Raw genomic sequence first — 23,856 nt, 5'->3', positions numbered from 1 at the left:
TGCCTTATTTCTTCCTCCTCAAACTTTTTTTTTCCTGAGAAGCAAAACTTCAGAGTTTCCTTTAAACAACTCTTTAAAAAAGAAAAAGGCTTTTTTACATCTTAACTCTGAAATCTTTGCAGGAAAACAATGTACTGCAACTGCACCCCTCCCTTCCATTATTCTCCCCAAACATTACCTTGAGCTCTACTGAAGGAAGACAAACCAAATTTTCATAGCTAATATTTAATGAAAGGATTTCTAAAAGACAGTTCATAATTAAGAAATGCATACAATTTAAATCATGTAACATTTAATCAGCAGACGACAGAAGATTAGCCAGCATCTAGCAGCTCTGTGAGGCTGAAGGGGCCATTTATGGGGTTTCCAGATCTCCTTTCACATCGCTATCTTCTCTGTCAGTCTTTTCTTGCTCTTCCACTTGAACATTTGGTATGCACCTCAACTCTAAACCTATCAGAATCACCAGCAAGGCTCTTGGCAGCCTGATAGAGCCTCAAACAAAAATGGAGCCGAGAGGAGCAGCTGGTCCTTTTATTGCTGTGCTGGGTCCCTTTGTCTGCTCTGCACCCTGGAGGCCACCGGGATAAACCTGCCAGTGACTGCAGAGAATTTCACTGTGCTGGCTTTAGGACTAGCAGCCATAAATGAAAACTAAAAATTGTTAAGTATGGCTCAATTCCCTAATAGGACACAGCAGAGTGAAGGGGGGCGGGGTGGAGAGGGCAAAGAAACTTTGCAGTGAAAGCAAGAACTGAAATACTGACAAAGACAGAACATTTTCAGTGTAGTTTAAAGCAGAAATGCAGGGCACTGTTTTCACCACAAGTGTTCCCCTGTACTGCTACCAAAACAGAACTCCTAGCACTTGCTTGAGTTCCAGTATTTTTACTTCAATGGTAACTCAATCACCCTAAAAAGTTGGGATTAACAGATTTAACATTAGAAACAGACATGCAAGGCATTTTGTCTAGGGGCTGGTTACCTTACATAACTGGAACAACTATTAAAAAAACACCCCTCCTGTTAGAAAAAAAAGAAAGCATATACAAATACAATAATCTATATAAGAACAGTCAAACTAAACCAAAAACTCCTCAAACTAAAACCCAGTGGTTACAAACTTAAGAGTTAATTTCCGTCACCAGGATACTGTTAGGCACAATCTAGAGCGATCAGGGAAAAAATGCATCACAGCTCTGAGCACACAGCAGTCCTGAAGAAGTGTCCACTTTTCATTAAAAGGTTTAGTAGCACTACAAACACCTCCTCGTCAAGCTAAGTAGAGAACTTTTCTTTGGCTGTTGTACATAGGCAATCTTGCCTTCATTCAGATTCACCCCCTGCTAAAAGCGGCGCATTACGCAACCAAAAACATGAGACATTTGGCACCAAAAATGAAGAGGGAACCAGACACTGTCACTTAATGGTTAGGGCAGTAAGCCAGAACAGAGGACACCTGGGATCCTTCCTGCTCCTCAGCAATGTAGGTTATTCTATACATTACTGTAATCTTTGAGCAGTAGCGTTTTTCACAGCAGAAGAGATGCATGGAGACACTACAGTAAACAAACATCAGAGATTTAAGACATGCAAAACATGTACATTTGCTTTCCTTATATGCTCCCTTTGTCACTCAGTATAAAACAGCTAAGAGAGAACAGGATTTCCAAGTTAAAAAAAAAATACACCATCACTGCAAAGGTAAGACAAAAACATGAACCAACAGGAGATTATGGCAGAGTTGAAACCACCAAAAAAGAGACACAGAAGGACTGCTAAAAATTTTCTCTCCAATACTTCTGGGACATTTTTCTTCTTTTATTCTTTTTCCTCTAACTCAGGATGCGTGACCAATGGCCATAACCTGCTAATAACCATGTTCTTCCCCTTAGGGCAATAGTACACTTACAACTGTCAGCAAGAGGCTGTTGACAAAATACTCTCAGACCCCATATGGAAATGGAGACATATAATGCACAATGTATTTATAATTTGTATATGAAATGCAGGACAAATGCTAGATGTACTGTCAATTAACTCTTGCATGGGTTGCGAATCTAGTAATATAGTAGGAAATAAACTGTATCATGCCTGGCTTGGACAGTGAAGACATATTTGAGTTGACCAAACACTCAGCCAAGTAAAGCTTTTAAACAGCTGCGGTTTAAACTATTCCCGTGCTCTCCCCTTTCATCTCAATCACTTGCGGCACTTCCCTCTCCTAGAGGTCATCACACCGATATCAAAAGCTTATGGAAGGGAACCCATGCCCACGTGCCAGTCCCTGGCACAAATCTAGCTCAAACCCATCTTCAGTGGCAACTGATACCCAGACAGCAGACTCCATGCAGGAGCAGCCAAGATGCAGAAACAATTTCAGGTCAACTGTGCCACAGGGCTCTAAGATCCAGTGTTAACACCAAAACCTGCATTTTCGTCTTCAGCTACTACCACAGAGTCTGCCAGAGCATAAGGATTTTGTACACAGTGATTATCAGAGGAGAGTCTCATTCTAACAGGGTGTGTAGCAGTTGTTGCTCTGGAGGACCCTGGTATGTGCTGCGCTCGCAAATCAAAGGCGAGAAGTAAAGCAGCCTGGCAAGCACAGAGCACAGCTCATCCCCAGCGTGCCATGCAGACAGGAACTCTGACCAGGACAGCCACCTTGGGAAGGAGGAACCACCTTTACACATTTCTCCGAGATAAAACTCCAGTTCTCAATTGCAAAAGCATCCTACAGAATCCAGACCCAAGAGATCATGGGAAAACAAACTAACTTTATGTACTTTGGATCCTCTCTCTCACTGCCTGGAGTCCCATCAGAGGAAGCCAGTAAGGAATATATGTCAAAGTCAAGCTATAATCCTGCTTTGGTTTAAATTTTTCTTGCAAACATTTATTTCCAAGTTTTACAGCACAAATGCAAAACCTAAGAATCTTAAAGTGTGCAATGTAAATCTTTCCTGCACTTTACTGTAGTGCTTACAGCACTCTTTACAGAGTACTGTAAGTACTCTGTTATTGCTGAACAAGGTGATCCAGATAAACTAGGCGGTATTGCTTTCACTGAAACAGTATAAAAAGCACACATTTTTAAAAGCTAGAACTGCATGATATATTGTCCTCAGCAGTAATTCTGAATTACAGTATTCCCCCAGAAAGCTTGATCATTTCTGCTGAAGGGTACAATTTATCTCTCAATGCATCAGTATAATTGTAGGGCCACATAAACGAGGTCACTGAAACAATCTATGTTAAATAAGCATGTACTTAAGAGTAAAATCTGCTGTTAATGAATACATTATATAAATATATATGTGGGTGTGTGTTAACTTTTTGTTCTTTTCCCCAATATGTTGTTCTAAAGTATCCAGTCTTACAAAACAAGCACATGGATTTGGGGTGGGGGTCTTTCTGCATTATTGGGGTGGATGTGCTTGGTTTGTTTGTTAGTTACAAAATCTTACACAAGATTAGACACATAGTTTCAATTCTGAGACTTACCAAGAGGTGCTTTGAGAAACCTGCGCTCAATTCCTTGTTCTATCTGAAGCAGTGCAGATGCCAAGTAGTGGACCACATTACTGACTGGCTGAGGAGTACTTGTACTTGTTGATGCAGCACTTGGAGCTTCAGTTTTTAACCCAACAAGTCTAGAAGAGAAATGTATAAAATTATCTTTGAATTCTCTGAACTTAACACCAGAGATATTTGCACACATATGTATCCACAGCAGCTTTTTATTTTAATTTCATGTACACATATGGATTACAGACATGAATGGATACTACACAGGTGTGATTTGTTATCCCAGTTCTTATGCTTGCTCAATTAGCCTAGTTAATCTATATAAATCATCTTTAGGTAACAGTTACCCAAATTGCAAGAAATGTGGATGAAAAATTTCAAAACAATTAAGATTTCCAGAAAATGTGATGAAACATCCATCAGCTAGTTTATAACAAATTTCTGTGAAGAATATAGACACAATAGTTCCTCAGTGAAAACACTTCCAGTGGCCAAGTGTAGCCTTTTAGAACACTTCCATTTGCTTAAGTTCAACTACACAGACCCTTACAATTCCAAAGGTTTTTGAAAAGAAAACAAACAAAATAAAAACAAAGTTTTAAAATGTAAATCAAGAATTGTTAACTTACATGTTCCTATCCTTGGAGGATCCTTCTAAAATAAAACTTTTTTATGTAAGGGTGGTAAAAAAGACTCCCAAACAATAAAAAAGACCCTAAAATCCCCCTGAAATGTACCAAACAAAACCCACAAACAAACGAAACACCAAAGAGGTAGTTCTCCAATAAAACAGGACCAGAAGACTAAGTAATCATTTCAAAGTGTAGTTAATCTTTCTGAACCACAAACATTAAGTAACATGTAGGAGAGCAACTGACACTACTAAAAATAAAATTCAATTTCTCCATGGGGTTTACAAAAAAATAACTAATTAACACTGTCTGGATTCTGCTTTATTTTCGTGAATAAGCAACGCTTTTGGTTGTCCCTGTTCTTTTTTCACACTTAAAAGCTGTTCATTATATTTTACAGTCACACACATTTTGAGAGCGTGAAAGCAAACAGAAAGAAAGCTGCATAGTTATTTACATTTCACTAGTCAAACTCCAAGGTCTTAATGAGATGTCAGTTGCTCTGAGGTGGATAAAAAGCCCAGCATCAAAAGCAATCTGTCACATGATTTCAGAATCCCATAGTCGGATTTAATATTCAAGACTTTATTAGAGTAGACTTTATTCAGAAACTCTGATGGAGTCAGTATCGAATGGAAAAAAAATTAAGCAACATATTTCTGCAGTTGAATTGAGGGTTGGCAATGTACCCAACATGAGTGGAAACAGATTAATTTCAGCTTCTTAGTTAAAACAGTGGAATATTCCTATATTGTGGTTTTCAGGAACCAAATGTCTGTAAATGGTGTCATTAATGTAAAGGATGACCCTATCCATTTTGCATGCAACTAGAGAACTGTGATTCAAAGGATAGTCTCACAGAAAAATTCTAATTCAGAGTGATGAATGAGAAATAAAATGAAAAAAAACTCATAGTATTTTAAATGCCTAACATCCAAGACAGCATTAATTAGTCCACTCAGAAAGACAGCTTTTATTTATAAAAGTCTAACAGCAGAAAGCCTCACAAAATACATAAGCAAACAGTATGTTAGTATAATTATTGTCTCAAATCAATCTTTTTCACTGAAATATTTCAATATTCATGCTCTATCAAGATATACAACTTTATATGTATTAACTACATTAAGGTAGACCTTTATTTCTGAGAAGTATGTAACTTCTGAGAATTAAGAATTTGCAAATCTTCACCATTTCTGTGACTTCTGATTTACAACAAAAACTGCTATCAGAGACCCACATCTGTCTCAAATCTTTGTTTAAAAGCCAAACAAAACACCGCAAAACACTTTACAACAACTACAGCACTGTAGGATTTGAAGTTTCCTCTCATTTACTTGCAGCTTGCTCTATGGAAGCATTATCATTCCTAAAGTTGTAAAATCACATCTCCATTTTGCTGCTATGCTTAAAGTTAATACAGACCATGGCCTGTTGCCCTGGTGGCTCTTACTGTGACTCAAGAGGTACACTGGCCAGTTCAACCAGCAATTTGTTACTACTCCTATTTTTCCTTTTCAACACTCCTACTCTTTTCAGAAATTGGAGTGTTTTGGTTTTGTTGGGTTTTTTGGTGGTTTTTGGTTTTGTGTTTTGTAGGGGGGGAGTGGGGGGGTGTTTGTGTCTTTGTTTATGTGAGGTTTTTTTGTTTGCTTGGGGTTTTTTTGGGGCAAGGGTGGGATTCTTCTGGAAAACAAAACATCAATTGCCAGCTTAATTTTTCCCTGCGTTTGATATTATTTAAATATGAATCCACGTGTTCCTTCTTTGATAATTAATGTTCACCTTGAGCAGCGTAGTATCTGAATACTGAAAGTTGTAAAAATTGATGCCTTAGTCTTATATTGTAATAGAACAGCATCATTTAGAGACTATAAACCAATGCAAAACTCATGCATTTTAAGATTTACAAGCTTAAAAATCACCATGTCAAAGAATTTAAGGGTAAAGACAACTTGAACATCAAAAAACCCCCAACCAAATGAAACCAGAGCACTGCTATGAAACTTAAGAGACAAGAGTCTTTATTTAAACTATAGCTCTTACCTGTCTTTCACAATAAATTTATCTTGATCATCAGTTTCCATTTCTTCAGATTCTTCATTCACAGTTTTAATAACACCATTTTCTTTGTTTTCATCATTCAGAAACTCGTATCGTCCATGCTCTAAGGCTGCTCTCCAAGCCTGTCTGTCTGTAACCTGAAGCAAACATACAAATTTGAGGTTTCTAAAGAATCAAAGGACACAAACTTTAAGCACCCATTACTGTCTACATTTAATTTAATTATGCTTTTAAGTACAACCATAGCATGCAAGAGTTCTCATTTAAGTTACAGACTTGATGGCACCACTGTGTTCCTACATTCTACAATTTACCAATACCTTAATAGCCCCCAACGTTCCTTGGTAGATCCTGTCTTCAATGTCCAAAAGAAAGTCTCTAAGTCTCAGTTCGAGCTGCTTCTCTGCAGATAGGTGAGATCCATCATGGGCATTCTGCATCCTTCCCCGTCCTACAGGAGGTCTGACGTCACTTTGAGGTTTTTCTGCAAGAACAGCAAGTAATTTGGTGTTAGTAGATCTTGTTTCTTTAAAGCAGCTGTTGGCGGAGGGAACAACAGTACAAGACAGAACAAGCTGAACACATGGGTTCAAAATTCCCTTCCTGTAGCAAGTTGCCAACACCAACATCTCTGTGCCAGCTAAGGCATCTGATTCAACCAAGCAAGGTATTCTTTCAAGGGATGGCCAATAGACTGGCACCCATTCATTCCAACATGTGAGAGAAATACTTGCTAATTTAAAAGTAGTTCTTTTGTCTTAAAATTCTTTCAAAAGTAGTAGATAAGTGACACCAACCCTGCTCTAAGTGCAAGGAGGAAAAAAAAAAAAGAGAATAAAGTCACATTTCTAGTATCTGATGGCTCTTATTTCTCAAGAGAACTCTTCCTCAGCTGTCTTTCCTGCATGCATCTTTATCACAGAAACACTTACAACAAGCATGTGCAACTGAAAATCAGAAAACCTAACAGAACAAGATAAAATCTCTTTTAAAAACCTAACTTTAAAACAAAACAAAAAGATAAGATGATACAGGCACAGACAAGACTGACTGTGTCCTCTAATTAAAGGCAGGAAAAAAATGAGCAAGACAATATGATAATTTATTAAAATAAGGAAAGAGATGATAATGGGCTGTCAAGTAAAAACCTCTTCCTAAGGGAACTCAAAGTTCATGCAAAAACTCAAAAGCCACAGGAAAGAGCTGAAAGTTTGCCCAAATCCTAAACTGGTGCTTGCAAGTCTGCATAGGTGGTGAACATTTCTGTTCACAGGATTTACCTTAAAACCTTTAAGTGCAGTGATGAGAAGGTACATGCAAAAACTTAAGAGGTATTTAATAAATACAACACCATAAAGCTGTTGTTAAGAAAGCACAGGAGGAATTTCTAAGGTGCTTTCAATGCTGAAACAATTCCTTGTAACTGAAAGTAATCATGCAAATACTCTCAAAATGCAGACTAGCAACCCTGATGCCTGGATGTGGGAAATGTCCTCTTTAGTTGAAAAGCAAAGAAGAAATGCATTGTTTTTGCTTGAGCAGAACTAGAAAAGCAGCAACTGCTTTTCAAATAATTGATGAGGAAAAGTTAGTGGATGCTAGAAAAAAAATCAAGTAATAGCACATATCAATTTTATTTCCATGCTCTTTGAGGGGGAACTGGAAAAGGCAGAAGCACAGCCTACAGTGCAGGAGAATCCCTCTTGTCCTGCAAGCCATTTGAGTGAAGGCAATAGGGCAGCATCGCAAGTCCACAGCAGAAATGGTCCCAAACAAGTGCATCTACACGTGGCCAATTATCCCTGCTTATCACACAGCAGCGGCACCACCGGTATTGGACCACTGTGTTTGTATTTTCTGGATCTCTATTAAAGTGAAGTTCAAAGCTGCCTCTTTCTTCTTTTTATGAAAACCAATGCTTTTCTGCAATTCTAACATTGAAAGAGAAGAAAAACCTATGAATGTGGAAATTGAGCTGCTTCAGAGAACACACAAAATACAGAACACACAAAATACAGATAAAGGTACAGCAATTAACAAAGTAAGGAATCATACATACAAACTCAAATGTATCAGAAGATGATGGAGATTTTCTCACAAAAAAGCTCTCAAATATAGAAGAAAGGCCTCAAAATAAAGCTTAACTACTATGCAAAAACTCTGTCTTGTGGTAGTTTCCACCAAAAGATCAGTAGATCAGTTATAAATTTAGCAGTATCTGATGTGCTCACAGCATGTCCTAGCATACAGATTCCAGGAAAACAGAATTTGTGTCTGCTATGAGCAATTCTCCCTTGCCCCAATATAGATAACCCAAAATCCTCACAGTAATTTGTCATAATTAAAAACAAAATGCAATTTCTTAAACATTATCCTAGGGAGTCTCAATTTAACATCCTCTCCCCACCAACATGCCATAAGCAAGCCAGCTGTAAGCTTGTATGTGCAGAATTTTATCAGTGATTGGAGCCAACGCCTTAACCATAAATGGCAAAATATTTGGCTGGGAGAAAAGTGAGAAACCCTAAATCCTAGGTCTAGGAGGTTTTCAGTACACTCCTGTGTCTAAAAACCCATAAAAACATCTGCTGTCCTGCTGTTTCCTTCTGTATTAATTGCCTGCCAAAGAAAAAAAAGGGAAAAAGAAACCCAGAAAAGAATAATATCACAGAATGCCACAGAATGCACTGATGTTAATCCATGTAGCAACCCACACAGCTACACTATTTTTTAACACACAGTAACCTTTATTTCCCAGTTAATCTTTTCCCAAAGCTAAAATTACTTCCTAAAGTTGTTTGTTTAAAAGCCAATCTCGGTTTACCAAACAGTAAGATAACAGAAAAATTATTGCTTTTTTTAAGCATGAAACACCAGAAAATACCACAAAGGTCTATCAAGGGAAAAAAAAAAAAAAAAAGGAAGGAAAAACCAAACATGTTTCTCCTCAAGTGAAAGCAAGCTTAAGAATAATTCTTAGATATTAGAAACTACACTTAAATTAGAATTAGAGGTTTCTATAATATTACAGAGAAGTTACATCTGTAGAAACAAAGTAAGATGAAGAACCTTCCATTTACCTGGAATATGGAATTTCTCCACAGGAAAACTGCTTAGTTGTTCATATATTCTACTTTTCTCTTGTAAAAGAGTTTCTTTTAAGGCACTCTCCCTATGTCCTCGGGAATTGAGAGCCTCTAGGAGTTGGTCCAGTTGCTCCCGAGAACTGTAAAAGCACCAACGGTTTGGTTTGTATACTGGCCTTGGCACCTCTACAACAACACTGGTGTGTGAATCTTGGTCAATATTGGAGGTAGATTCAGAGGATTTCAAAGACTCTCCAGTTTTACTGAATACCTGAGGTTCATTTGTGCAAGACTGTCCACTATTCTGAAAGGAAGAGGTTCGAGGCAACAACATGTCTTCTGTGAGACCAGAATAGTCCTCCTCTACAAACAATCCGGGAACAGAAGGGAAAATCCAGTAGCGTCGGTACAGACGGTCACGACCTAATGGGGTGATATTTGTGCAGGCTGTTGCATTCTGAATCTTTTCTAACAGTTCCTTCTCTTTCTTTTGTTGTTCCTGTTTTAAAGCTTCTTCATCTTCAGCAGTAAGAGGTTCACTCTTTTCAGAAGTGGTCTCTTCTTGTCTTGTAAATTCTTTAAATCCATTTTGCCCTCTCCTTCCTAAAGTTAAAAGAAGTATAATAGCAATTAATTTACACTTTTTTTTTTAAACCAAAGAAAAAAATCAAGTAAAGGGCAGCTTTTAGTTCTGTCCCTCTCTGGTTATTTAAACTTAAACTGTTAAAAGACCATCAGCTCAGTCAAGAGACAATACTGGTTTTATTAAACAAAACCTCAAGTGATTAACCCCCATTCCCTTGATGAAGGGGTAGCCACTTTAAATACACCTTCACTTTGCAGAAACTAGACTAAGTCTCATTTATTTACACTGCAATCTTCAATACCATACAAAAAGAACCAAAATTTCAAGAACTCAAAAATATATTATAGAAACATTTTATAATGAAAAATTAAAATTCTAGCAATTTGATTACTGAATACAAACTATGATTTAGACTTAATTTATCATACTCAGAATGATGATCTTAAATCCCCAAATGTCTCAGAAAGACCAGAATCCCTATAAAAGAGCTTTTATGGCAAACTCAGGTATCTTACTTGATCACTTTAATTTTTAAATGTATTTACTATTATTTCCCCCCCTCAATTTGTTCCAGCTGAAAATATTTCAGTTCACATCTTTAGTTTACCAAAGTATTAAGTCCTTGTAGTCATCTACAACAGTATGCCTCATAATTGATGCATGCAACCCGCAAGGTCTTGTCAACACTCAATTTCTACATGTTTCCAGTGTGACCTTCAGTTCCCCAGTTGTAGGAATGAAGTAGTAACACTTGTCATCCAGTCACAAGGTATCAAACATGGGTATTTGAGAAACCTGAAATTCTGTTTAGGATCTCTTTGCTTTGCCATGACAAAGCTGTAATAAACGTGCAAATCTGTATTACTGAATGACTCAGAATTTCCATCTCAGGTACTGTTAGGAGTTGTACAACTTTGCAAATTAAGTCCACAATTATCCAGGACTTTCACTGGCACAGACACCAGCACAAAGCCTTCCCACCAGAAAGATGAGCTAGCAGCCCAAAGCCATCAACAATTCATCCTCCTGTGATGACATCTATGTTTAGTTAGCAATAGCAGGCTGCACCATTTACTGAACTGCAGCTCCTACTAGCACACTGCTGAGGAAATTAAATCTAGGCAGTAAGTCTGGTTTTATTCTTCTATAGGAGCCATGCTGCTTCATTAACAAAGGCAAACTACACCCAAATGCTTGATCTAAGGTTTTCTTTTGAAGTATCTCAAAACAAAACCAAAACATAAATGCCAACAAAAAACAAAAAACAAACAAACAAAAAAAAAACCAAACCAAAACAAAAAAAACCCCCATGAACCAAAAAAAACCAAACAAAAAAAACCCAAATGAAACAAAACCAAACAAAACCAAAAACAACAACAACAAAAAAAACCAAACCCAAACCAAAAAACCCACCGAAAACAACAACAAAAAATCCCCTAAACCACACCATCTCCTCTTAGATGAAATTTCTACAACTCTCTCTTATGAGGGGAAGTACTTACAATGGTTCATTAGGCAACAGCCTGACATTTTTTAGACAAAAGAGGAATCCACACAGCAAGTATGGAAGACAAAAAGAAACAGAACTGTGAAAGAACATACAGCTGACCATAAGAACTACACCAGGCTGGCTCAATATACTTAGTAGCCTATTATGATCATGTTTGGGTGTGGATTTTTTTCCTTAAAAAGAATTACAGCACAGACTGATACTTTTGCTATAAAACACAAGACCTTGGCAGGTGCAGGTATACAGGTACAAATGAATTTATTATAGCGTTACCTCTTCGTCGTTTTTTGTTTGGTCCCAGCTCTTCTTCATCCTCTGTGACTGTGTCCATGTCTTGCTCTTTACGTTCCACCTCTTTGCTCTCTGTACTAGTATCAAGGTCCTCCCGCTCCTCCTCCCTGACACAATAAAATAAACCACAGGTGACTAACTAGCCAACCATGTAATAGAAGCTGAATAAAGAATACACTATAAAACATAGTATCTTTGACACAAAGAGTACTTTTCTCTCCCAAGTACTTAACCTAGTAAAATACTAATGATGCTTTTAAAAAGTAAACTGTAAGTCACAGACTGTATTAAAGCCTGAAAGAAACCCACTGAACTGTAAATGTGAAGCTCTATATTAAAAACTAAAACTTGCTCTTTGGCACCCACACTTTCATTTGAGGAGTATTATTATAATCAGATCCTTTTTGGAGGCATCTTAGTGTAGGTCTATTGATGTAAATTTTCATGTCTAAGCAAAGTTTCCTCCCCAGAATGTATACCGTTCTGTAAAATGCTTGTTACACATTTTTGCCTCAGCTACCAAATATAATTAAAAACCTACAGAACCACAGGCAATTTTTACAGCGTACCATTTTTTTTTTCTCAATTATAATTTCCAAAGCATAGCACAAATCTACCTTCAGCTCATGCCCAAATTTTATAAGCAGATTTATTTAACTTTTATTTTTTTAACCTTTGTCAAGCAGTCAAGGATACAGTGCTGTTTGATTTTCTTCGTGGAATCATATACAGCTGCATATTCCTGAATCTTACCACCTTACACCATACACTTTTATTAACATAACAAGAACACTCTGGTTTTATGGAGATCACCTGGCAGAACACAGCATTTTTAAAAATAATGCTATTAAATTTGATTCATAAATGGTTATGTGAGGTCAGTGCTATCTAGCTCAGATCAGATCAATTCTTCAAATTAAAAATTAACTATAATGGTCTGTATGAAGATATTCACAGAAATGAAATCAATGCAAGACAAAGCAATGCAAAAAACAGATTTTGCAAGTTTCTCTTGTCAAGCTTTCAATTTAAATTATAATACAAGTTGATTTTAAAAATAAATCACTTTCATAAACCAATTCTACAACACAATGAAGACAAATAAAATCAACATTAAGGGCCATATACTTAAAATACATCTTTGTATATGATCAAGTCAATGAAACTACACAGGTAAAGTCTGGCCATGAAACTGAAAATTGCTTTATCATAGGTATTACAGTAATGTTATGTGTCATACCCAACAGATATTTCTACAGCAGGAATTCTTTGCTCCTCTTCCTTCAGCTTTTCTTGTTTCTCTTTCATTTTTAACTCTTGTTCTTTTAACCTTTCTTCTCTTCTCTTACGTATCCTAATAGTAAGAAGGGTATAGAAAACCAGTAGCAATTAATCTACTGTCTGGTCTGCCCACATCCTTTTTCTTTTATACTGAAACATCATCCAAAATAGCAGCAACATGGGAAAACACAACATTTAGCACAACTACTTTTCACATCTGTCTACGGTCTCAAGAAATCAGCAAAAACCAGAAACATTACTATTGTTTCTCAAGTGTCTTCTGCAACCCAGGAATTAATCTCATTTGTAGCACCAAAATTTAGTTTTCCATATCCTAGTTCTACCTTGCTGCTGCTGCCTCTCGTTCTTTGCGATGTTGTTCTGCCTTTAATTCCCGGAACTCCTGTTTTGCTTGTCGTAGCACATCAACAGAGTCCTCAATGAAATCTCGAGTGGAGACAAGGGTCAAAAGTTTCCCACAGAGTGCATGAAGGATCTTCATCTTTTCTCCTAATAAAAATTTGGACCAACGTTTATATTTCACTATACAATTGATAATAAGCCTAACTCTTACAGACTCCAGACTGGATTTGTTCTCACTCAAGAGCAAGTGAACAGTCAAACATTTGTAATGCACCAGCTGCACTTGCAGAGACATTTCCTGAAAGCATACCTGCTTTGCTCAGAGACGTGAGCCTTTTTTAAAAATTTATTAACCTTTACCACCTACTATCTTCAAAACAGAGATAAAAGAACAGTGGATAGAATTTTTTTCTCCATTTCCAAATAATGAACAAAAGATACAAGTAAGAACAGCAAAAAAAAGCAGGGGCAGAATCAAACACTCCAGTGCTTCTTCCAGAGACATCCCCTTTTGCATTTAACACTAACATCTTTAAAACAGAATGAAAAGGAAAGCTACTCAGAAGTAATGAGACTGCCTAGCTCCACAATCTCTGATGTGGTGGGATGTGCTTGTGGGGACGGAAGCATAGGGAGTGAGCATTGGTCTACATGACACCCAGAGATCCTTCCCAACCTCAATTATTCTATGATACAGTAAATTTCGACCATTACTGGTCTGAAGCAGTTGCAAAATTGATCACTTAATGAGCAATATGATAATCTCTAATACGTATTGTCTTTTATTACCTGGCAACAAATCATATACTGAGGTACTTGAAAGTTTCTTCAAGAGACCAGGATTACTTAATCTCAGCTCCATGCAAGCGTCATCAGTAGTATCAAACCCTCCTCGTTTCTGGTAACGGTACTTTGCGTTGGCTGATGTTATATCAGCACCTGATGCTAGAATGTGAAGTCTGAGAATCTCAGAAAGAGTGCAGCTATCAAGATCCAAGTTTTTCAAATTGCAGCCTATAGTTGAGAAGAATGAACAGTTAATATATACACACATTTAAATGTACATAAATATAAAAACAGTACTTTAAAATACAGAGCAAAATAATAACAGTAACAAAACAAGAAGTGAAACCCACACATACCCTGATGTAACTGGGGCCATGCAGCTGCCAAAGTTGCAACTGCAGACAGTGCAGATTTTGTGGGGTCTGAATCTTCATCCAAAGCCTCTGTTAAATCTTTAAGGAAATAAACACTTTATTCTAGTGCAAATTAAAACTTGTACTGTGGAGGGGAAGAAAGGAAGCTGTGTTTTTAGAGTTGCAGACAAAGTAAAAAGAGGGATGATATTTACAGATGCATCAATGTATTCGAAACTCAGTTCAACATCCAAATGAAAATTTACAGATCTTTAAATGCAACTGAAAAAATACAACTAAAAGCTAAGGACGTGCACCGCATGCTCTAAATACGGAGAACACCATATAAGCTGTTAAAGCAATCACAACACACAAACATGCACAATGGCAGCATAAAAGGCAGCAAAACCAAATCCAGGAACACACTTGAAAGCACAGACAAGTAGCAATGCAAGAACACCTGCATTTCCTTTCCTCAAATGAACTGCTTTTCTTACCGTAATTTGTTTTTAGGAAGCATAACTCAAACCAATAGTATTTTTTTACTAGCTATTGCCATTCACCTTATTATAGTTTCTATCTGTAACTTGGATACAGCCTGTTCTGCACGAACACAATTACAAAGACATTACAAATAAATCATATTTCATCAAATCAAGCACCTGCACTTAATGATCATCATACATAAGCAACTGGGCAGGAAAGCAGGGAAGTGAAAGAGAGAAACAGCAAATTCCTGTTTCTTAAACAAAGGCTTCCTGAGCACTCACAGGTATTTCTCCAGAGGGTTGGCAGAATAATTTCAGCACTGTATGCTGTTTCAAAAATTTCACTTTATTCAAATCCAAATTATTAAGCAGTTAAAGTCACCAAGTCAAAATAAAACTACAAATCCAAACTAAGACTACATGAAATGGAAATCCACAACAGTCCTCTATGATGCTTAATGTTGCTTGAAAACTGCCACCCAGACACTGCACAATTAATCTCTCCCTCTCACTCTAACTATATAACACAATTTGAGAAAGTACTGTACACCCTAAAACCACACATCCATGGTCTTCTCTGTTGCAGAAACACTGCCTGTACAGAATTTAACTGAGCAAACATGCTGACTACTACTAGTTTGGTTAGCCAGAATTACAGACCCAAGACTATGTAATTGTTACGGGAAAGAAGATGTCTAAACAAGAGTTACAAGAAATGAAAGTTCTGAGGCAAGTAACACGTAAAAAACGAAGTGCTTTACCCAAAACCCTGCTAAACTAGAAACAAAATGGCATGCTTTTGCAACTGTCAGTCCCATGAAGCCAAATTAAAATATGAAAGTTACATTATGTTTTTTCTGATCAGCATTATGAATAACATAGAATCTAATCAACTATTCTACGATTACGTGATAATGGAATCCTTGCTTGCATTGCCAACGCAATGCTCTCAGTAGTTAACAAATACAGCTTAATTGCTAAATTCAATAGTAATTAAAATACAGTCTAAACTTATTAACACCATATCAAATCTGTAACTTTATTCACTTAACAAGAGCAGCCTTTGTTATGAGAGCTAGTGCCCATGCTTTATATATAGATAATTTATAGACTGGACATAAATCTTAAGCATGAAACAATCTTCTAGGAAAGAATTAAAGGAACCTTTGTGTATCCCACACATCTGTCTTGCAGGGGCACCACAGAATTCACTTGACCTCAAACAGAGAGCACTCTTATGTTTCTATCTACCTCTACTGAAATAAAGGCTGGTAGGATGGGTCAAAGCTTCTCCTTCAGTCAACAAATTTGGCAGTCCAAAAACACAGGACCACAAATTTGTAATGAAGTCTGCACTTCCCTCTGATCAGTGGCTAGTGCACACCAAATGCCTCTGAAAATGGGGGCAATGTCAGCCTTAGAGCAAAACCAAAGGCAGAGTGACTGGGAGACTCTTTACTGAAAGAACACACATGGTAGTATCCAGGAGCTGTGGATGCACACCTTCAAGTCTTGAAGGACAATGAATATTGAATTCTCCATTACAGTTGTGGTGGGGAGTTTTAGTTTTTAATCTAGTTAGGTACAGATTTTTTTATATATACAGATACCTTTGAGAAGACTTAGGAAAATTACTTGTTTCCTGACCCTCAGGAGAAACATGTAACAGTGCTGAAGGAAGAGGAGGAAGGTTAAGATGCTTCCTGCACCTTCGAAACACAAGCAATGCTGTTAAATGCTTATTACGCTTTGCTGGATACAATCACAGTAACAATGAGCTTCCTTTTTCTCTATTCCCCCCAGACTCTGCACTCCATGCTCAGTTTAAGGCTTTAATTTCAGATAAAACAGAAAAAACAAGCTCATTTACGTACAATATCCATGCATAATAAGAAAGGGTTAAACAAAGGAATGCCATAAATCATGCAGCTTGAAGTTAATTCCAGTGCAATTTCAGCTTTTCAGCAGTAAAATTAAGGATCTGACCTTTGGTCTCAGCATCAGCTATTTGATCTTTGGCCACTTCCTCTTCCTCTTCGGCCATTGCCTGAAAGATGGCAGTCAGGAAGAAAAACAGCAATTCACATAGTGGGCCTTCAGTGTCATTTCCTACAAGAGCTTCCTCTAAAACCTCTGTGAATAAAGTTTAAGAAGCGTCACTTTTGCCGCAAAGTTGGAAAACAAATTATGTACTGAAGAATGAAAACAATTTTTTTCCTTCAGGTATGATAATTAAGTTACTTTTCCATAATTTACTGCATATATTCCTAAGGGGATGGTATCAGAAAGAGTGCTGACAAAACACTGTTTCCTTAATATATAATTGCAAGAAAAAAGTACAAGTAGATACTTTGATAAGTAGAATAACAACTTGTACACCAAAATTAATTTTGATTTTACAAACACTGCGGAGTTGACTGTGAACTGAAAACTGGATCGATATGCATGTCTTAGCACTGACAGATTAAAGCCACACAGAAAATTCTGTAACAGTGGTACTTGAGTGTACTTAAGACGTTTAGTTGTTTGGTAGAAGAAGGGACACCACCAAACTGGGGTACCTTGCCACATAAATGACAACTTGCCTAAAGTCACTCCTTCAGGAAATTCATCTTGAAGATCAAAAAGTTCCCCAAAAGCATGTAAAAACTCCAAAACCATCAGAGCATCACCAAAAATCTCAGGAGGAAGTCTCGTCTTCACTGGCATTGGAATGGGAAGCTCCTGCAAACAAATGGGACAACTTAATATTGTATTTGCTTTCTGCAGAGTACACAGGTGATTAAAACGAAAGAGTCTATTATTCTAAGGAATGTATTTATTGAGTTTCTTTACATTTTCCTACAAAGAGTCCCACAGGACACATAATGAGTTTTATCATGGCAACGCTGGTGATAGTTCCAACGCTAACTTTGGAAACTGAAGAGCATGGAACTTGAATGTAAAACTTTTGAGAAAGAAGTTTGTTCATGTTCACTAAGTTTGTATCTTCATTAAATTAAATTAATCTCACTACAAGTTAAAAACATTGACTGTCAAGAGCTTTCCTTTATACTTATATTATTTCACACGAGTTTTGAATTTCACTCTCCTGAACTGTCCAGACAAGTAAAAATAAGCACACTCTTAAAAGTTACTTACGATTGCTTGCAAAGACAAGCAAACAAAAACTCAGCTTGTTCACATAAAACACACCCTTCTAATACTAGGATATGCAAGATCATATCTAACACCAGTGTGTTCTGGTACTGAGTGTTTTGCATTTGTAAGGCACTTATGGTAGCCGAAGACATATTAAAGGGAGCTGATGCAACCCTGTAACAAGACCATTTAACAGAGACACCACCTCCAAATCACAGAAGGCAGTGCCTAACATCAAGTTTGATACTGAAATTACTGTCTTCATGTAACTCTTCAAGATTTGTCTTCATTTACTGTTTCTTAGCAGACACAGTTGCACAATTTCCAGAATTTGTTGAAAGGATGTTTCGTTTCCACAAATGTGGTAGTTCACAAATATTAAAAAGAATAAAGTTGAATACTATGCTTCAGAAGAACACAGTAAGGTATTTTATAAATTTCCAGAGAAGGGAATTTTTACAAACACCGTCCTCACCTAAATTCATCCTTATTTATACTCTTGTCAATTCACAGAATCACAAAATCACAGGTTATTTTGAGTTGGAAGGGACCCACAAGCATCATCGAAGTCCCAACTCCTGGCTCTGCACAGCACCACCCCAAGAGTCACACCATACATCTGGAAGTGTCATTCAAATGCTTCTTGAGCTCTGTCAGGCTTGGTGCTGTGAGCACTTCCCTGGGGAGCCTGTTCACTGTCCAACCACGTTCTGGGTGAAGAACCTCTTCCTAATATCCAACCTAAACCTCCCCTAACACAACTTCAGGCCATTCTCCCAGGTCGTGTCACTCGTAAACACAGAAAGAAGATCAGTGCCTGCCCCTCCTCTTCCCCTCACCAGGAATTTGCAGACTCTGATGAGGGTGTCCTCTCAGTCTCCTCCAGGTCGAACAGACCATGTGACCTCAGCCACTCCTTATATAGCTTCCCCTCTTCACCATCCTTTTTTCTCTCCTTTGGACACTCACTAATAGCTTAATATTTTTCTTATATTGCAGTGCCCCAAAATTCACACAGTGCTCAAAGTGAGGCTGCACCACTGCAGAGTGGGCAGAGTAGAGCAGCAGAGTCTCACTGTAGTGATAACTCTGCCTTTCCATCCCTCCTTTTTTCTTTCCAGTAGAAACACAGCAGCACTGTTTTCACAACTGGATCTCCTTTCAGAAATGGTCGTTTTTCCTTTCTTCAATTTCCCTTCCCTTTCTACATAGCTAAGAGTTTTCACTCTCATCTTCAATGGCCATGCAGCTCTCCTTGCAAATACATTCAGCTCTCACACTCCTCCCAATCAATGCTTTCACTTTAATTCATTTAACACTCTCCTCTATTTCCACTTGCCCTCCTTGCACTTCTGTTACATTTCTCTGTGTATCTCAAACTCTCATCCTTGTGTTTCCGAAGATCTTCCTCCTTTCACTATCCCCTGTCAAAATGAATCACAATAAAGTGTACATAAATGTATAACACTAGAAATCTTCTGTTATGTACAGCCACACTATATTCTTGTGTGAAACCTAAGTTCTTTGAGAAGCAAATTCTTCTTACTTTCTACAGGTTTCCAGTATCATCATGAAAGATGCTCATTAAACACGATCTACATAGTATATTATAGTATATATAGTATATTGCTACAGTTTAAATCAAAAGAATGCCACAGGGAGTAACAAGCCAATGTCCTTTCTACCTTTTGTAGCCAGAAGTTTTGTTTTTTCATTACTGAAAGCTTTTAAGTAACTCACACTTGTTCTAAGTGAGCTCATCTTGTACATTTAACAGAAAAATCAGGTATGCTCAATACCCTCCACTCAGTAATGCCAGCATTTTGAGCATACTCCATGTGTAGACTGGAGTACAGCTTGTAAGGCTTTTCTGGAGGCTGAAAATGCAGATGCAGATGATCCTATTAACTTTGCCACTGGGAAATATGTATTACACACCGCAGGTGACTCACAGCTCCTAGCATTCCTATCAGATCTACATTTGCCTCTGCAGTAGGGAATCTAATCAGTCTGGGGAGTCTGCAAACTACAATCTTAAGCTATTCCAAATTCAATCATACCTTAAGGTCATCACATTCCATATCTTCTCTAGGTTTACTCCACTGTTTCAGGTATTCGACATATTTTCTTTTTTCCTCACGCAGCTTCTCTCTTTCCTGAAAAAATGTCACAGCTGTGTATAAAATATTGTTATATGGCCCTATTGCAATTTCTAAAACTACACTACTTATAATTCAATCACACTGAAAACTAAAACATCACATTTAATTAGAATGGAGTAAGCTATTAATTTTTATCTTGTATAAAATGATTCTGGCAAAAAATATTTAAATATGGTGATACTTTGTGGATTAGTTGTTGCTTTTGTTGGGGAGTGTTTTGGGTTTTGTTTTCTTTTTAATGGAAGTGGCTGAAGAAAAAAATGTCAAAAATCAGATAGTATTTATGAAATTTGCCTCAAAAAAGACCACCAAAATAAGACAACAAATGTGGCTGTGATAAAATGGAGTGGAATACATAATTTCTTCATTCAAGTTGACAAAAAGTTATTTAGCAATTTACATCCAAAGAAAATCCCCACAAATACCCACAGCCATTAGACATGCTGTCAATCTGATGCAGTACAGATTCTTCAAAGAGAAGAAAACCCTCAAATCAAACAGTTTTATGCATTATTGGAAAAAAAAAAAACCCAAACCCACCATATTACTTCAGAAGTTCAAATTCAAAATTAACTTTCTGTAAACTAAAATTATAGAGAATGTTACCCAGAAATACAAACCCATAACCAAATACTGTAACTGCCTACTCTTCTAAAGTGCATTTCTAGGAGCTTAAAATGATTAATGGAAAATAACTTGAAACACCAACTAAGAAACAAGGAAACTAGAAAGCCATTACACTGTTCCTATATGAAACACATGTAGTTCAAATGCATTACTTTTTCTTTTTCTATTTTGAGTCTCTCTTTCTCTTCTTTCTTTTTCATTCTTTCTTCTTCCACAATTTTCTTTAATTCTTCTCTCTTTTTCTCCTTATCTTCTTTCTCCTTTTTCCTAGCTTCTATAGCATTTGCCTTCTCTTGTTTTAATTTAGCTTTTTCAAAAGCTGTAAAAGGAAAAAACCAAACCTATGTTATTTTTTCTTCAGTAAAATGTTAGTTTTAACTGACAAATAGACTGATCTTTCTATAATCACCATACGAAAAAGATATTGTTACAAAGACTGAATTGCTTCCACCCCAACCAGAAATTTAAATACTAGAAAGTTCTTCATAGAATCAGAGTTTCAAGCCTAAGTATTAGGCATGTTTTACAAGGTTGTCATCACAGTAATAAAGTTAAATTTATCTGGTTTTATGAGGATATGGAAGGTTATTACTTGTTTATTGGTTTCTATCAATTGACATTTAAATATGAGAACTGATTCCAACCACACATAATTACAGTAACATAATTAGTAATGACTGGTTATTAAAAGCATGTCACAACTAGGCGTGGCACCTAACCATGAAATACCTGTGATAGTAAAAACCTTTAAATAAAGGATCTTCAAATATTCAGTTATTACTGAATTACTGAAAAGTCAATACATTTGAAACCTATGCAGTATTTCAGTGTTTTGTTCAAATTTTACTTCAGTTACACAGTTTACGTTCAACTTTAAATGACGCTAAATGCAACTGCCTGAGGAGATGCAGATTTCTTTGCAGTCATATGTAGAAGAACAGCAGGATACAAATTTCCACTTTCTGTGGACAGACAGTGCCTGTCAATCCACACAAGCTAACAAATAAAAGGGGGTCTTACTGTTTTAATTGAATAAACAGAAAAGCTAGAATTGTAAGTGAATGAAATGGAAAAGGATCCGTACTCTTACCAAGTGGATAGTACTAAAAAGAAAGATTTTAATTATATTTTCCTATAACATTCCAAAAATGGGCTAGGTTCCTTCCACAGATAGATACTGCACATACCAGCAACGTCCCTACCCAGCAAACTGATGCAGTGAAGCTGATCTCCCAGGGTTTTCAACACACTGAGAAGGTTAATTTTTCAAGGTACTGGGTGTTTTGCCACATTTTCACACTGTGAAAACGTGTCTTAACTAGCCTCCTAGAAGCCATAGCTTCTGTCCATACAAGAGAGGAAGTACCTTTGATGTCAATCAGCTGTTACCTCATTCTATGCAATCATTCCCAACACATGAACAGATAGATGCTTGTTGTGCAAAAATATGGACACCCAAGTTCATTGGAAAACATAAAATTCTAGTGTCCCTGTCTCCTATAAAGGAAAGGCCTAAAGCAGCATCAGACAAATTTGCAGTTATTTAAACAGATGTTGGACTGGGTAATTTCTAAATGTCCTTGCGATCTTAAAACATTCTACGTTCAAGGAAACAAAGAGGCTGGAACCAGAAGTCCACTAAAATATTTCCACAGATGAAAGCCTTCCCTTAGGAAGGACACGAGTGCTTACAATCCAGAAGAGTATCTCCTTGTCTGAGCTTTGTCCCCTCAAGAAGGCCTATCAGTTTACTTAGTCAAACCCATACTAAAGGCATATGGGCCCCCTTACTTCATTTGAAATCAAGGTTAAATTTATCAGGAACAGGTCAAAACTAAGCCAGAGTAATTCAATCAGCCCAAACTAAAAATATCTTAAATTGTTTGTTCTCTTTTAAATCAGAAAAATTCAGAATGTATTTCAGTTCTTTTAAATTATGAGATTGTTGTATGAGGAAAATGCATAAATGCAATAACTAACTGATGTGTGTTACATGTTCATGTTCTGAACAACTTTACTTTCAGCTCGTAAAATTCACACGACTTCACCATCCAAGCTTCTACAAAAAATTATTTAGCTCTTTATTTAGCTCTTTGTTTATCTGAGAGAGAAATCAACACAGCTGGACCACAAGTTTTCTACATTTTCCCGGTTTTGTTAACTAAAAAGGAAAAGAAAGTCAAGAAACAGCCATTCTAACCACTGAAAGCAGCACTTGGCCATACTGGTGTTGCAGTACACTCTTGTTACATTTTCTCTTTGAAAGGTACAACCTCAAAAATACTCCAATTATGGCCTGCTCTCAAACCTGCATAAACTGGTTCTACTGGTCATATGACTAAACTTCAACTTACCTATGGCCCGCACATCTTCTTTTTGCTTCTGGAACCTTGCCCTTTCCCTTGATACTTTACTTCTGCTTCCTGAGGTGTTTGGTTTACCAGTAATATCATCCTCCTGTTAGAGAATTTGGAAGTGGAGAAGGAAAAAAAGAACATAACTACAGTGAAATGACCAGCAAAAGATATTCCCAATTTTTCAACCATTGTCTAGAACACAATAAAGTTTTGTGGTTACGATTCTTGGTGTTTAAACACAGGCAAGTGACATACCTGTATCTGAGGGCAAGTGACATAATTGTATCCAGGAGTTAAAATTAAAGATTTTTAGCAAATTATTTATTAATCCCAGAATGGACAAGTACTCTGTGTGCCATCACAACACACTGAAAAGCTAGTTTCCTCATGGGATCACAGTAAGAAGATAATATATCAAGTATGATCCCTTCTACCAGTTTAGCTATAAAGCAATCACTTTAGCAGCAATTGTGGAATATATCCCAATTGCCCTCAAAATAAAAAAAGCACAATGTCACCCTTCGATTCCAAAGGATCTGAAAATTCAGACAAATGGATAGACTTAATATACTGTGCTGGTGTGTCTTCATCTGAGATT

The 23,856-nt window shown here is 37.0% G+C and overlaps 1 protein-coding gene across 5 annotated transcripts in view; it reads right to left on the bottom strand.

The window, feature by feature from the left end:
- BAZ1A (bromodomain adjacent to zinc finger domain 1A) overlaps nt 1-23,856 on the bottom strand; it is a 65,601-nt gene that overhangs the window by 10,937 nt on the left and 30,808 nt on the right. For 3 of the 5 annotated variants that reach the window (XM_085061904.1, XM_085061903.1, XM_085061905.1), the window contains 14 exons: nt 23,256-23,358; nt 21,054-21,220; nt 20,173-20,268; nt 17,557-17,695; nt 16,958-17,104; nt 14,487-14,582; nt 14,134-14,358; nt 13,326-13,491; nt 12,941-13,054; nt 11,683-11,807; nt 9,308-9,916; nt 6,548-6,711; nt 6,210-6,364; nt 3,508-3,656 (listed from right to left, as the gene is read on the bottom strand). In XM_085061904.1, coding sequence (XP_084918030.1) covers nt 3,508-3,656; nt 6,210-6,364; nt 6,548-6,711; nt 9,308-9,916; nt 11,683-11,807; nt 12,941-13,054; nt 13,326-13,491; nt 14,134-14,358; nt 14,487-14,582; nt 16,958-17,104; nt 17,557-17,695; nt 20,173-20,268; nt 21,054-21,220; nt 23,256-23,358 — 2,455 coding nt within the window. The remainder of the gene's footprint in view (nt 1-3,507; nt 3,657-6,209; nt 6,365-6,547; nt 6,712-9,307; nt 9,917-11,682; nt 11,808-12,940; nt 13,055-13,325; nt 13,492-14,133; nt 14,359-14,486; nt 14,583-16,957; nt 17,105-17,556; nt 17,696-20,172; nt 20,269-21,053; nt 21,221-23,255; nt 23,359-23,856) is intronic. The other 2 variants (XM_085061906.1, XM_085061907.1) reach the window with 1 other exon arrangement.

Source organism: Lichenostomus cassidix, chromosome 5 (assembly GCF_008360975.1).
Source record: "Lichenostomus cassidix isolate B80296 chromosome 5, HeHo_3.0, whole genome shotgun sequence".
NCBI classification, from domain to species: domain Eukaryota; kingdom Metazoa; phylum Chordata; class Aves; order Passeriformes; family Meliphagidae; genus Lichenostomus; species Lichenostomus cassidix.
This window is presented reverse-complemented; position numbering and strand designations above follow the sequence as displayed.